Source organism: Bos indicus x Bos taurus, chromosome 3, assembly GCF_003369695.1.
Source record: "Bos indicus x Bos taurus breed Angus x Brahman F1 hybrid chromosome 3, Bos_hybrid_MaternalHap_v2.0, whole genome shotgun sequence".
In the NCBI taxonomy this organism is placed as follows: Eukaryota; Metazoa; Chordata; class Mammalia; order Artiodactyla; family Bovidae; genus Bos; species Bos indicus x Bos taurus.
Genome location: NC_040078.1, coordinates 80,680,737 through 80,695,991, shown reverse-complemented (window position 1 = coordinate 80,695,991; position 15,255 = coordinate 80,680,737). Strand labels below are relative to the sequence as shown.

The following is a 15,255-nucleotide window of genomic DNA, read 5'->3' as shown; positions in this document are numbered from 1 at the left end:
CCTGTGACTATGAACGGTGTCACATCGGTCAGCACCTTCATCTGTGTTGCACCACCTGATTCCTGGAGCTTTGGCAATGATCTGCTAAGTCCTCAGTGTCAGAGCTGAACCGTGTAGAAATCAAGCTCCAAGATTTGACTGCACGGATGAGAACATGAGCGAATCAGTGGTGACTGGTCAGTAGGTCCCCATCTCTTAACACGGTCACCCTCAGACTTGGAGAGGGACAGCAGCACTGGGCAAGGCACAAGAGAAGTAGACTTTCTTGACTATCACACTCATTCTGAGGGGCCGCCTGATTTTATTTATTCCATGAAGTTTCTTGGGTGCATTGAAGTGTGAAACCAGGCTGGGCTCTGGCCATCGGAAGCCAGTGCTCAGAAGGGCTGAGGCGCTGAGAAACTCAAAATGACACTCTCCTCAGTTTTCACAATTGCGCCACTTCTCTAATTTGCAGGTGGCAGAGGGAAGACGAGGCTTCTGAGGGCATACGTGGAAAAGCCACCCACATACGCATAGTCTCGCTCTACCCCCACAGCACCCACCCCCAAAGGTCAGGAGAACTGACCCTCACCCCAGAGTCTCGGGCTGGTAACTGCACTTGTACCTCTGCAGAGGGTGTGATATAGGGGAAAGAGCACTGTGGCTGGAGTCGGAAAACATGAGTTCAAATTCCCATGCCTCCTCTAACTATCGAAGCAATCTTGAGTAAGTATAATGGATAACAACATACTATGGATCATTATGAAGATTAAACAACTTAAACCATGAAAGAACCTCAATGGGTGGCTGGCAAACTTAAGAATTACTCATGTGATAATAGATGACAGCAGCCATTATCATCACCATTATTATTTACTGCTACTTTTTTTTTTTTAAACTGCTACTCTCAGTGTAACCACTAGGGATACAAACAGTTGTGTGATTCTGAACAAGTTAGTGAATATTTCTGATTCTCAATTTCCTCATATTTATAATAGCTACAAAGAACTAACTTAAAAATGCAGATAAACTGCTTGGGACTAGTAGGTACACACCAATGTGGTGGCTCCTGCTGTAACTATTCACTCGACATGAGGGAGCGCCCATTCTGTGCTGGGGGCTGCCTCTCCCATGAATCATCGTGGTGAGACCCAGATCCTGTCTTAAGAGTTTATAATCAAGTGGAGAGACAAACACTGAGCATCACATTCAGCTCAGTGCTCCAGAAGCCTCAGCAGAAGCCGTGAGGAGGGTTCAGCCCTGTTCCTGTGCTTCTCCCGCCGCAGCCGCCAGTCTCCAGCAAGGTGGCAGCCGCACCAGAGGCCTCCCAGCAAATTCCAGCAGAGAAACCACATGCCCGTCTCCAGCCTGCCGCCACCTTGCCTCCCGGGCCTGCAGTGCTCCATTTCCTCAGCCTCAGCCTGAACCCACTAATCCCTGAACCCACTAAAGCGAAAAGGGCCTCTCATATCTGGAAGGAGAGATTATGCGAGTGAATAGGGTTCCTGGGCTCTAAGGTGAGAGTCCACCCTGAGGTCTCACAGTCAAGTGGCAGATGTGTTTTTACCTTTGCAGAGTATCTTGAAGCACAAAAACAAAGGCTGCAAGTTACACCCCCAGGCTGGCAGGAAACCCTATCTGATCAACAAGCACACAAGTCCTTCCTCTTTCACCGAGTTCAATGACAGTGCCTTGCTAGGAGACCAAAAAGCGATTCAAACATCAAGCACCCAGGCCCCTTTTTGTGTTGGTGTTGCTTCCTCTGCCCACCACGCACGGAAAGACTCACAGACACACTCTGTTAACAGACAGACTAGAGATCTCTTCAAGAAAATCAGAGATACCAAAGGAACATTTCATGCAAAGATGAGCACAATAAAGGACAGAAATAGTATGGAATAAGCAGAAGCAGAAGATATTAAGAAGAGATGGCAGGAATACACAGAAGAACTATACAAAAAAGATCTTTATGACCCAGATAACCGTGATGGTGTGATCAGTGACCTAGAGCCAGACATCCTGAAATGCGAAGTCAAGTGGGCCTTAGGAGGCATCACTGCCAACAAAGCTAGTGAAGGTGATGGAATTCCAGTTAAGATATTTAAAATCCTAAAAGATGATGTTGTTAAAGTGCTACAGTCAATATGCAAGCAAATCTGGAAAACTCAGCAGTGGCCACAGGACTGGAAAAGGTCGGTTTTCATTCCAATCCCAAAGAAAGGCAATGCCAAAGAATGCTCAAACTACCGCACAATTGCACTCATCTCACACGCTAGTAAAGTAATGCTCAAAATTCTCCAAGCCAGGCTTCAACAGTATGTGAACTGTGAACTTCCAGATGTTCAAGCTGGATTTAGAAAAGGCAGAGGAACCAGAGATCAAATTGTCAACATCTGCTGGATCATCGAAAAAGCAAGAGAGTTCCAGAAAAACATCTACTTCTGCTTTACTGACTATGCCAAAGCCTTTGAAGGTGTGGATCACAATAAACTGTGGAAAATTCTGAAAAAGATGGGAATACCAGATCACCTTACCTGCCTCTTGAGAAAATCTGTATGCAGGTCAAGAAGTAACAGAACTGGACATGGAACAACAAACTGGTTCCAAATCAGGTAAGGAGTACGTCAAGGCTGTATATTGCCACTCTGCTTATTTAACTTATATGCAGAGTACATCATGAGAAACGCTGGGCTGGAAGAAGCACAAGCCGGAATCAAGATTGCTAGGAGAAATATCAATAACTACAGATACACAAATGATACCATCCTCATGGCAGAAAGTGAAGAAGAACTAAAGAGCCTCTTGATGAAAGTAAAAGAGGAGAGTGAAAAAGTTGGCTTAAAACTCAACACTCAGAAAACTAAAATCATGGCATCCGGTCCCATCACCTCATGGCAAATAGATGGGGAAACAGTGGCTGATTTTATTTTGGGGGGGCTCCAAAATCACTGCAGATGATGACTACAGCCATGAAATTAAAAGATGCTTACTCCTTGGAAGAAAAGCTATGACCAACCTAGACAGCATATTTAAAAGCAGAGACATTTGACCAACAAAGGTCCTTCTAGTCAAAGCTATGGTTTTTCCAGTTGTCATATATGGATGGGAGAGTTGGACTATAAAGAAAGCTGAGCGCTGAAGTATTGATGCTTCTGAACTGTGGTGTTGGAGAAGACTCTTGAGAGTCCCTTGGACTGCAAGGAGATCCAACCAGTCCATCCTAAAGGAAATCAGTTCTGAATATTCATTGGAAGGACTGATGCTAAAGCTGAAACTCCAATACTTTGGCCACCTGATGTGAAGAACTGTCTCACTGGAAAAGACCCTGTTGCTGGGAAAGATTAAAGGCGGGAGGAGAAGAGGACGATAGAGGATGAGATGGTTGGATGGCATCACTGATGCGATGGACCTGAGTGTGAGTAGGCTCTGGGAGTTGGTGATGAACAGGGAAGCCTGGAGTACTGCAGTCCACGGGGTCACAAAGATTTGTACACGACTGAGCAACTGAACCAAACTGAGAGTGTCTTTGACTACACTTGCTGGGTCCTCAGGAACAACTGTGCTGCCCTTTCCTTAAGGCCTGACTCCTCCTAAGAAAGGAATCTGACGTATGCAGGCCAGTACTGTGTGGCAGAGAAACATCAAAATAATTGGTACTCAAGGGATCTGGCACTGGAGATAGACCAGGCACTCAAAACCCCTTTGACCCTGGCCTTTAATGAGACCCACTTCACATCTCCAGATCTGTTTTCTCTCCTATCAGACGGGACACTGATCAAGTGACCGTACGTGACCTTCCAGTTCTCACATTCTAAGAGGTGATGAATCTACCAGCAGGACATCAATGACACTGTCTATGGTGCTTAAAAAAGAGCAATCACTGGGGAATGCTACCAAACATACAAAGAAAAACTTACATCGATCCTTCTCAAACTCTTTCAAAAGACTCAAGAGGAAGGAACACTCCCAAATTCGTTTTATGAAGCCACCATCTTCCTGATACTAAAACCAGACAAAGACAACAGCAAGAAAGGAAATTATAGGCCCATATCTCTAATGAATACAGACACAAAACTCCTCAATAAAATACTAGCAAATGTAATTCAGCAACACATAAAGAGGATCACACACCATGACTGAGATAGATTCATCTCAGGGTCACAAAAATGGTTCAACAAACACAAATCAATCTATGTGATACACCACATCAACAAAAGAAAAGACAAACCACATGATCATCTCAATAGATGCAGAAAAAGCATTTGATAAAATTAAACATCCATTCAAAATGGATAGAGAGGGAACATATCTCAGTAAAACATGGAAACGACCTAAAAGTCCACTGACAGATGAATGGATAAAGAAGATGTGCAGTATAGAGAGACACACAGAAATACACACACACACACACAATGCATGTCTGACACACACACACACAATGGAACATTATTCAATCATAAAAAGTATGAAATGATGCCATTTGCAGCAACATGGATGGACCCGGAGATTATCAGACTAAGTGAAGTAAGTCAGACAGAGAAAGACAAAACCATATGATCACTTACATATGGAATGAACTTATTTCTAAAACAGAAACAGACTCACAAACACAGAAAACAAACTTATCCTTACCAAAAAGGAAATGGAGTGCATGTCAGGATAAATTAGGAATTTGAAATTAGCAGATACAAACTACTATATATAAAAATAGGTAAACAAAGTCCTACTGTATACACATGGCACTATATTAAGCAGCTTGTAATAAACTATAATGGAAAAGAATCTGAAAAAATATACAGATATGTGAATCACTTTGCTGTACATCAGAAATGTAACATTGTAAATCAACAATAATTCAATTTCAAAAAAAAGAGCAAGGGGATATATGTATATGTGTGACTGGTCCATTTTGCTATGCAGAAGCTAATACAGCATTGTAAAGCAAGTTTACCACAACAAAAATTAATAATAAAAGTGGCCGAGTTTTTCACCTCTTCTATCCATTTCACTCCATGATCCACCTGTGACTCCTCACTGCCTGCACAATAAAGTCCAGTTCCATGGTGTGGCAAACAAAGCCTCCAATGATCCTGAGTCTGCACTAGTCGCCTCCTCCTTCCTTCTTTCTAAGTGCACTGAACATATTTAGTTCAGTTCAGTTGCTCATTTGTGTCCGACTCTGCAACCCCATGAACCGCAGCACGCCAGGCCTCCCTGTCCATCACCAACTCCCAGAGTTCACTCAGACTCACGTCCATCGAGTCAGTGATGCCATCCAACCATCTCATCCTCTGTCGTCCCCTTCTCCTCCTGCCCTCAATCTTTCCCAGCATCATGGTCTTTTCAAATGAGTCAGCTCTTCGCATCAGGTGGCCAAAGTATTGCAGTTTCAGCTTCAACATCAGTTCTTCCAATGACCACCCAGGACTGATCTCCTTCAGAATGGACTGGTTGGATCTCCTTGCAGTCCAAGGGACTCTCAAGAGTCTTCTCCAACACCACAGTTCAAAAGCTTCAATTCTTCAGCACTTAGCTTTCTTTATAGTCCAACTCTCACATACATACATGACCACTGGAAAAACTATAGCCTTGACTAGACGGACCTCTGTTGACAAAGTAATATCTCTGCTTTTGAATATGCTATCTAGGTTGATCATAACTTTCCTTCCAAGGAGTAAGCATCTTTTAACTCCATGGCTGCAATCACCATCTGCAGGGATTCTGGAGCCCCAAAAAATAAAGTCAGCCACTGTTTCCCCATCTATTTGCCATGAAGTGATGAGACCGGATGCCATGATTTTAGTTTTCTGAATGTTGAGCTTTAAGTCAACTTTTTCACTCTCTTCTTTCACTTTCATCAAGAGGCTCTTTAGTTCTTCTTCACTTTCTGCCATAAGGGTGGTATTATCTGCATATCTGAAGTTATTGATATTTCTCCTGGCAATCTTGATTCCAGCTTGTGTTTCTTCCAGCCCAGCGTTTCTCATGATGTACTCTGCACAGAAGTTAAATAAGCAGGGTGACAATATACAGCCTTGACGGACTCCTTTTCCTATTTGGAACCAGTCTGTTGTTCCATGTCCAGTTCTAACTGTTGCTTCCTGACCTGCATACAGGTTTCTCAAGAGGCAGGTCAGGTGGTCTGGTATTCCCATCTCTTTCAGAATTCTCCACAGTTTATTGTGATCCATACAGTCAAAGGCTTTGACATAGTCAATAAAGCAGAAATAGATGTTTTTTTGGAACTCTCTTGCTTTTTCAATGATCCAGCAGATGTTGGCAATTTGATCTCTGGTTCCTCTATCTTTTCTAAATCTATCTTGAACACCTGAAAATTCATGGTTCACATATTGCTGAAGCCTGGCTTGGAGAATTTTGAGCATTACTTTACTAGCATGTGAAATGAGTACAATTGTGCGGTAGTTTGAACATTCTTTGGCATTGCCTTTCTTTGGAATTGGAATGAAAACTGACCTTTTCCAGTCCTGTGGCCACTGCTGAGTTTTCCAAATTTGCTGGCAAATTGAGTGCAGCACTTTCACAGCATCATCTTTCAGGATTTGAAATAGCTCAACTGGGATTCTATCATCTCCACTAGCTTTGTTCGTAGTGATGCTTCCTAAGGCCCACTTGACTTCACATTCCAGGATGTCTGGCTCTAGGTGAGTGATCACACCATCATGATTAACTCGGTCGTGAAGATCTTTTTTGTACAGTTATTCTGCATATTCTTGCCACCTCTTCTTAATATCTTTTGCTTCTGTTAGGTCCATACCATTTCTGTCCTTTATCGAGCCCATCTTTGCATGAAATGTTCCCTTGGTATCTCTAATTTTCTTGAACAGATCTCCAGTCTTTTCCATTCTATTGTTTTCCTCTATTTCTTTGCACTGATCACTGAGAAAGGCTTTCTTATCTCTCCTCACTTCTTTGGAACTCTGCATTCAAATGGGTATATCTTTCCTTTTCTCCTTTGCTCTTTGTTTCTCTTCTTTTCACAGCTATTTGTAAGTCCTCCTCAGACAGCCATTTTGCTTTTTGGATTTCTTTTTCTTGGGGATGGTCTTGATCCCTGTCTCCTGTACAATGTCACGAACACTTTAGCCCTCTACTGCTTTTCTGCAGTGTCTACATCTGCTTTCTGCTTTGCCCTGCACACGCATGCTGGGAATTCCCTTAGCTAACTGGCAGCACTGTTCACTATCCACACTTGGCTCAAGATGCACCTCCTCTGTGTAGCTATCCACACCATGTGACTCAGGGATCTTGACCGTCCTCTCCTCTGCAACCCCAGGGCTTAATATGTGTGTTTGTATTATGCTGATGATCATATGCTGCAGTGGCCTCATTTATCTGTAACATTTTTTTGTATTAGGCTGGAATCCCTTGGGGCATAGGGACTGCGTCGTGTGCATTTCTCTGCCTCTAACATAATCCTTGGCCCACAGAAGATGTGCCAGGACCATTTCTCAGACTGACATATAAACCACTGATAGGGGAACTCTCAGGACATTTTATCAAAAGGAAAAAAAAAAATTCTTGCTTACTAATCCTAAACATGCCTCTTTCTGCAGCTTAACTGAGACACTGAGAAAAGGTGTATGTCTTTTCTACAGAAAATGCTGACGCCCGAGGAATAGGATGTGAACCAGGGACAGACGTGTAACAAAACCCAATGAAAAACACCCAGAAGTTGTGGCGCAAGAACCACTTTCCTCAACGCGCCCAGTGCCTTTCGGTTGGCCTGGGCTCGGAGCGTGGCAAGGGGTGCAGCCCGCCTCTGGCTCGGAGGCACTGACCTCGGGGCTTGGGCTGGCAGCAGCGCTTCAGCACGAAGCTGATGTTGTCCGTGCGCAGGATCTGCTTCTTTAGGTGGCTCATGAGGTCCCCAAGGCTCGGGAAGCTGCGGTCCGAGCCATGCAGGCTGTAGCGGCCCTTTTGCACCTCAATCTGAAAGTTCTTGAACTGTTTCTGGATACCCAGCACCTGCCATTTAGGAAAATGATCAGAAAGAATTTGTTTTAAAAGGGGTCAGGCAAACCTCTCCTGGGTATGTATGATGTTAACAATAGGAGAAGCCAGGTGGAGGGCAAACAGAAGCTCCATACTATCTCCGTAACGTTTCTGTAAATCTAAAGTTATTTAGAAATGAAAAGCTTATTACATGTAAATTAAATAATATCTAATAAAGGTAAATATTATCTAATAATATATAATATTATCTAATAATAATAATATTAGAAATAATATGTAATAAGGGAGATCAGGAGAAGGTGCTGACAAATGGGAGTTATTAATAACACCAGGGAAACAGTCTCACACAGCAATGATTTCCACAAGAGTATCACTTCACTTTGGCACTTAAAATGAACTCCATGAAAACACCGACCTCAGTACTGTGGCTACGGTTATATGGCAAGGTGCATGTAAAAAAGTAAGCACTTTATAGGGGCTTTCCTGGTGGCTCAGAGGTAAAGAATCCACCTTCAATGTGGGAGACCTGGGTTGGGAAGATCCTCTGGAGGCGGGCATGGCAATTGACTCAAGTATTCTTGCCTGGAGAATCCCCATGGACAAAAGGAGCATGGCTGGCTACAGTCTATGGGATCGCAGAGAGTCAGACACGACTAAGCATAGCACAGCAAGTACTCAGTAGAGGTTAGCAAATATTATTACATATGAAATAAGTACTACAGCAAAATGTATCCAGGACTCCCTCAAACTGAGCTCTTCTAAGAACCTGTGGGGACGTGGGAGACAGTTGTCTGGTCTCGTTTCCGGGTTGCATGGTGCCCCAGAGAGGAAGTACAGCAGAAGCTTTCCTTCATGAGAACTTTTGTACAAAGAACACTATTTGAGTGGTTCGAATGAGGGCCAGAAAGATCTGCTTATGGTGTAAACTAAGACAAGATCTTTAACATCTTGATGCCTCAGTTTCTTCATCTGTGCAACGGGATAATGCAACCTATCTTACAGGGCTATAGTAAGGCTTAAATGAGAATATACAGATAAAGTGCTCAGCACAATGTCAGCTGAGCTGAAGCAAACAGTAGAAGTGACCCCATCTCTGATTCCAGATTTCCCCAGGTAACCTGAAAATGGGACTGAATCACTGACATTCTCGGTACAGCCCAGGTCAATTCCACCTGCAAAGGTGGCTGGGCCGTCTCATGCTCCCATCCCTGGTAAAAACATAAAACTTCCTCCAGAGACTGACTGAATGCAGAAGAAAGGAATACTGCCAAGGCAACAGGCCTGCCAGGTGTTGAGCCACTGCACCTGTGTCAGCCCCAAGGCCGCAGCATCCAGGAGCACCCCAGGCGAGCAGCAGCCCCTCGAGACTTCGCCCAGGACTCTGGCAGCACTGGGTTCCTTCCACCACTTCCTCCCCCACTCCTGACTGAGTCCAGCCCCAGGGATTGTCCTGTACTCTTCCTCCCATGTCCGAGGCCTGCAGTAACACATACGCTGACTCTCACCTTGCTGGCCCCTCCCCCACCTCAGTTCTCACAGCTCATGGTGAACCCAGTCAACACCAGTGTATTTATCTGGACTAATTCTGTAAAACTCTCTCTTTTAAAGTAGTCCATTCCTTGTATTTTTTAAAAAATTACATGAATCACAAAGCACTGTGGTTTAGTGAGGCCAAGTCAGGAATTCAGCTTCTACCTGAGCCAAAATATTAGGATTTCTCTCACATCATTCCCAGCTTCCAACCACACCTGAGTCATTAACAGAAATCTTGTTAAAATGCAGGACAGCAATTTGGTAAAATGCCTGCAGCTTCCATCTGGGGAAAACTGTGTTAGGTCAGGTTTCCAATAGGTCTTACTGGTGCTGGTTTGTACCAGTGAAGGCCACAGACAGACGGAGCTCGGGTCTGTGATAGAGCCGAGTATAAAATAAACCACTTTAAGCCCCTGGGTGCTTTGTGTGAGCTCGTTTTCTGGCCACATTCCACCTTCCAGAGCACAGAGAACCCTGCTGTGGGTCCCCTGAAGGAAGAAACAAAGGGTCTTGAGGACCAAAGGGTCGACTGCCTGCAAGTGGGCTCCGTTGGGAGAGCAGGCGGCCTGCGTCAGAACTGCGGGGGCTCCTCAGGGGCCCAGGCCTCTGACTCCCGCCCCTCACCACGCAAGTTCCTGGGTGGGCTGCGCGCGGCCCGAGCTAGCCCCCAAGCTGACCTCAGACTTTTCGAAGCAGGTGACGGTCATGAGGATGTTGTCAAAGTCGGTGCAGCTCCACCGCAGCACGTACATCCCCTCCTCGCTCCCCTCCTGCCGCAGCTTATTGATGGCATACTCCGTGCTAGGAGAGAGAGGCAGAGAGGGAGCTCACACCAAACAGAAGCACGCCAAGCCCCACGGACACCCACGCCCTCAGAGGCCTCAAGCCTGCTGTCCCCTCGTATTACCTGGCCTGGGTCCTATCCTCTCCTGTGTAAGATGTGAGGCAGGCTGAGGTGCTGAGAAGCCTCAAAACAGACCAGGTCTCCAAGGTCAAGAAGGGGGCTCAGCCCACTGCCCCAGGCCCTGAGCCCACCCATCCCCGACTTCCCCACACACACCGTCTCCACTCTGGCCAGAAGAGCTCCCCCAAGGCTGGGACGTGGAGCTGCCTCGATGCTGTGGTAGGGGTCCCTCCACCACCATCCCAGGCTGCACAACTGGAACGTGAGCCTCGGGATAGCAGGAATTTGGGGCTGTCCTGTTCATTGCTGTATCCACAATAACCAGAGCATGCCTGGCTCATAGCAGCTTATCATATCACTTATCAATAGATAAATGAATAACTGAGAAATAAATACTGAATAAAGAAATCAACGAGAACTGAAAGGCTGTGAGTAGAAAACATGCCTGTCCGACACTCCTGTGTCCCCAGGACAGAAGAGTCTCGCACACAGGATGCAGTGAACAAACAGCTGCTCAATAAATCCACACGTGAGGTTACTACATGCAGTGAGTTCTGCTCACTGAGGCTGTCTGTGTGGTCAGTCTGTGTTAGAAGGGCACCAAGGGCTCCAAGTCATCGGGTGATAAGCGCAGGCAGACAGAATCAAAGTACATAAACTGAACGTGGCAGGAGGCAATAAACGCCACTGAAAACAAATAAAGCAGACTGAAGGAGTCAGGGAGGGTCGGGTACAGAGGGGGAAGAGGTGTCATTATTTTATATAAGGTGGTCAGGGAAGACTTCACCAATAAGGTGACATGTGAGTGACCCTAAAGGAAGTGGTGGGTGTATGGACTCGGGAGGGAGGGCTTTCCAATCTAAGGGGAGAAGCAGGTGCCACAGCCCTGACGCTTAACTATAGTTAGATATCTGAGGGCCATGCTTTATTATAAAGCTCAGCCCTTGCTCTGCAATTCTGTGTGTGTGAGAGCCTCTCCATGCTGGGACCACACCACTGACAAACTGCCGGTCCACAAGGCACCCAGGATCGGGAAGAAGGTGGGGACCGCTTCGTGCGAAAGGTGGCTGAAGAGGTGCTTCCACAGATACACTGTGGTCTGGAAGAGACTCAGAAGAAACCTAGCAGCTGTGTTCCTTTTCCTGAAGGACGGTCATGGATAAAAGGAAGTTGAATTCCTACCATTCCAAACTGCAGAACTCAGATGAGTAGACAGAACCTACAAGGAGGCAGACCTCAACTCCCCATCAGAAGGGTGAGCAAGTCTGCAGAGCTCCAAGCTTCTCGCTGCCTTGTGAAGCACTAGGGGCGCCATCACCAGAGGTGTCTGAGATACAGGTGGGACGAGACACCCAGCAAAGCCCTTCCAGCACTGAGGCTTGGTCACCCTCACTGTGCATCTGGCACCGGAGGACAAGCCCACTCGGGATTCTGTTTCTCACTACACCATCTGCTGAGGAGATCTATGCGCTATCTTTCTCGCATCACCCAGAGCGTTTAGCACAGCAAGGAGTTAGGATGTATAGCGCTTCTGGGTCAGCTATGGAGAGGTGAGGGGTTCAACTGTGAGGACACCCACATAACGGAGAAGAGGTGACGGGAAGGCCTGGCCAGGATGGCAGGGACAGTCAAGGGCACCAAGGAAGTGCTCAGCCTAATGCTTGATGACACCCATGCCTGAGAAGGCCACCCTCCCCTTCATCTCTTTGTTCTTTTCACACCAAAGATAACTGGAAAAGTTATCGAACCAACCAGATTGGACCATGACAGCCATTCTGTATGTTGTGGACGATCAATGGGGGAGCCACGTCAGTGCAGAGGTAGTGATGGGCGTCTGCCGTGAGCCGGAAGTAGCCATCGACCAGGGACACGAAGGACAAGGCCTCCTCGTGGGAAGAGAGCTTCAGTTCCTGCAAGAGAGCAGAAATGCCCATGGTTACATCACACGCCTGCCATCTCAAGCAGCAGCTGACTCTCTGGGCAGGTACACAGTGAGAAGATATTCATGTTCAACATAATGGAGGATGCATGACCCCGCAGGGAAGCTCCTTCTGTTGACAGTAACTGCACCCTTGCATTTATAAACGATTCTGACTGTTCACCACACTCTTTTATCTATTACCTCAAACCTTTTTTTGGATGAAGAATAGTGTATATAGGGGGAGCAGGGGACAGGCAGCTGTGTGGGAGACATGAGACCATGGAGAAGCTGCCCCTGGGACCAGATGGAAGAGGAAGGCTGATTCAAGGTGGCAACAACATAAAAGAGTGGAGGCGGGAAGAACAGAGAGTGTGCAGGTGGTACCCTGGTCCTGGCACTACACATTATTCCTGCTTATAGAAAAAGAAAGAGGCACAGGTGCTTTATCCCATCCAGAGCTGGCTCAGAAGGTGAAACTCTGGATTTTAATTCAGGAACGGTCCCGGACACAATGATGAGGTTGTGAGATTAGGGAACTCTGAGGGTCTGGAGGAGGCCCAGTATTACTCACAGCGGGAGAGGCAAAGGCAAGAGAGAAGAGGAGGAGGGAGGGAGTTTTCATGGAAGGAAGAAAAATGCTCCGAGGTAAAGACAGGTGAGGTTTTTGTCTTAATCCTATAACCCTGAGCAGAGATGAGCGTTTATTTGAGTTGGAACTGTGGGGTCAACCAGGAACATCTGATGAAGGAAGGTATATAAAGCCGTGATTTAGAGCTTTGGCTCACAAAAATACTAACATTAACACACACTGGAGCCTTAAGAGAAGGGCAAAACGACACTGGAGTATAACACTCTTTCCATAACAATGGAGAAAGAAAAGGCTGGTGGCAGAGAAAAGCAGAGACGAGACCGATGAACGGGTGCGGGCAGAGGGATATAAGCAACCAGCAGAATGGAGGTAAAGGGCTTATAATGAGAGTTAGCTATGATGCCAAAGGAAAGCTGCTTTGGGGCTGTGAGCCAAGGAGGCCAAGAGAGGGCAGGACTACCATAGGGATCGTGATCAGGAAGGAGGCTCTGTGCTAAGTGGGCTTCCTGTAAGGTGTGACCCAGCATCTCCCTGCAGAGCCCCAAAGAGCAAAGGCAAGACAGTCTGGCTTGGGTAGCCCTTCACCCAACTCCATACAAATGAAACCATGTAAGTGTCTAAGTTCTCTGAAAGCAGAAGTCTGAATACAAAGGGGAGATGTCAAGAAGATGCAGACAGAAGAGATAAATCAAGATGTGATCTGATAACATGGTCGCATCATGCTTTCCTGAAAGCGGCAACCAAAATACAGCTTGGAAATCCCATGGCTGGGAAGGGATGGGGGATGAGATAAATGAGAAAAAGCATTACACAGGGTTAACCCACCAGCTTCAGGAGCCAGTTTATCTGGGTTCAAACCTCAGTGTTTCTATGTATATTTAAGCATATGTAATCATCATTTTTTGTCAAAAATTATCAAATATCAGCAATTTCAAATGATTTAATGTCACAGTTGTATGACCTTGGCTGTTATTTAGCTTTTTTGTGCCTCAGATTCCTCCTTCGTAAACTGGGAATAATAAAATACCCACTTCATACAGTCAATAAGAGAATGAAAAGAGTTCGTATTTGCAAAGTCTTTACAACAGGAAGTACCTGGCGCATAGCAGGCCTCGTATTTGTAAAAGAAAAAGTAACGAGGAGATCAAGTAAGGGTTTTTTCTCGCCTCCCCCAGCCCCACAAGCACTGCAGCTTGGCACAGAGCCGCCAGCCTGGGTGGGCCCGGGTGGCCAGGGTGAGCCCTGGCCTAGACGACAGGCGCGCCATCTGGGTGCTGCCCTTGACTGTCAGCTAGGACAGGACAGGGAAGGCTCTCAAAGCCTGCACCCACTGGCTGCTGTTCCTTCTTCTCGGCCATGTCTCCAGGGTTTGCCCATGTTGGAACAGCCAGACCACAGATGTGCCAAGCTCTCCCTCACTACGGAGTCCGCGAGGGAGAGGACACCTTGGAGCCCAAATCAGTACAGGCTGGAGCTGACCCTGTGCAAGTTTCTACAGCTCTCCTGAAGTCTCAGACTGCCCACTGGAAGTGCAGCTGAAATCCTGACAATATGACTTTATGTCTATAACATGCTGAATGCTGCTGATGCTACTGCTAAGTCACTTCAGTCATGTCTGACTTTGTGCAACCCTACGGACAGCAGCCCACCAGGCCCCTCTGTCCACAGGATTCTCCAGGCAATAATACTGGAGTGGGTTGCCATTTTCTTCTCCAAATATGCTGAATAAATAGCATTTATTTCTGTTTTCTCCCTCTTGCCATTTTCCATGTTTCCACTAACATCTATCTGGGCTCTTCTATGTCTTCCATCACATTTTTACTACAGTTTTCTTAGGCAATCAATGTATCTTTATTTTGAAAAAAGGGAGGATAGGGAGAATTAAAAGTTAAAATCACTCATAATACCATCATAAACAAATAGTTGTTAATATTTGATTATTTTCCTAACAGCATGTGCATGCTTTAAACTTTTTAAAACAAAATTGGTTCCATTAAGTTTCATATTCTGCTTTTTTCCATTTATGAAGCATTCTTCCAGATTTTTAAAAATTCAGCAGTTTACCTAATATTCTACTTCTCAGATGAGTTGTATTTTATTTTCTCGTTTTCCTATAATCATATGTGCAGGTTAGTTTCAGCATTTTTGACACAGTAACTGCTGCTGGGATAAACATTCTCACTCATCGCCCACTGCCTGCATCTCACTGTTTCTGAAAGACAGATCCTCATTTCCTGAATGGAGGGATATGTAGATATTTTCAAGCCTTTTAATACATGTTATCTTGGACAGCGAGGAGATCAAACTAGTCAATCCTAAAGGAAATCAACCCTGGATATTCACTGGAAGGAC

At 45.7% G+C, this 15,255-nt stretch overlaps 1 protein-coding gene across 3 annotated transcripts in view; it reads right to left on the bottom strand.

Moving 5' to 3' along the window:
- Nucleotides 1–15,255, bottom strand: part of JAK1 (Janus kinase 1) — a 256,351-nt gene that overhangs the window by 18,569 nt on the left and 222,527 nt on the right. For all 3 annotated transcript variants that reach the window (XM_027537017.1, XM_027537014.1, XM_027537015.1), the window contains 3 exons: nt 12,146–12,303; nt 10,167–10,290; nt 7,782–7,968 (listed from right to left, as the gene is read on the bottom strand). In XM_027537017.1, coding sequence (XP_027392818.1) covers nt 7,782–7,968; nt 10,167–10,290; nt 12,146–12,303 — 469 coding nt within the window. The remainder of the gene's footprint in view (nt 1–7,781; nt 7,969–10,166; nt 10,291–12,145; nt 12,304–15,255) is intronic.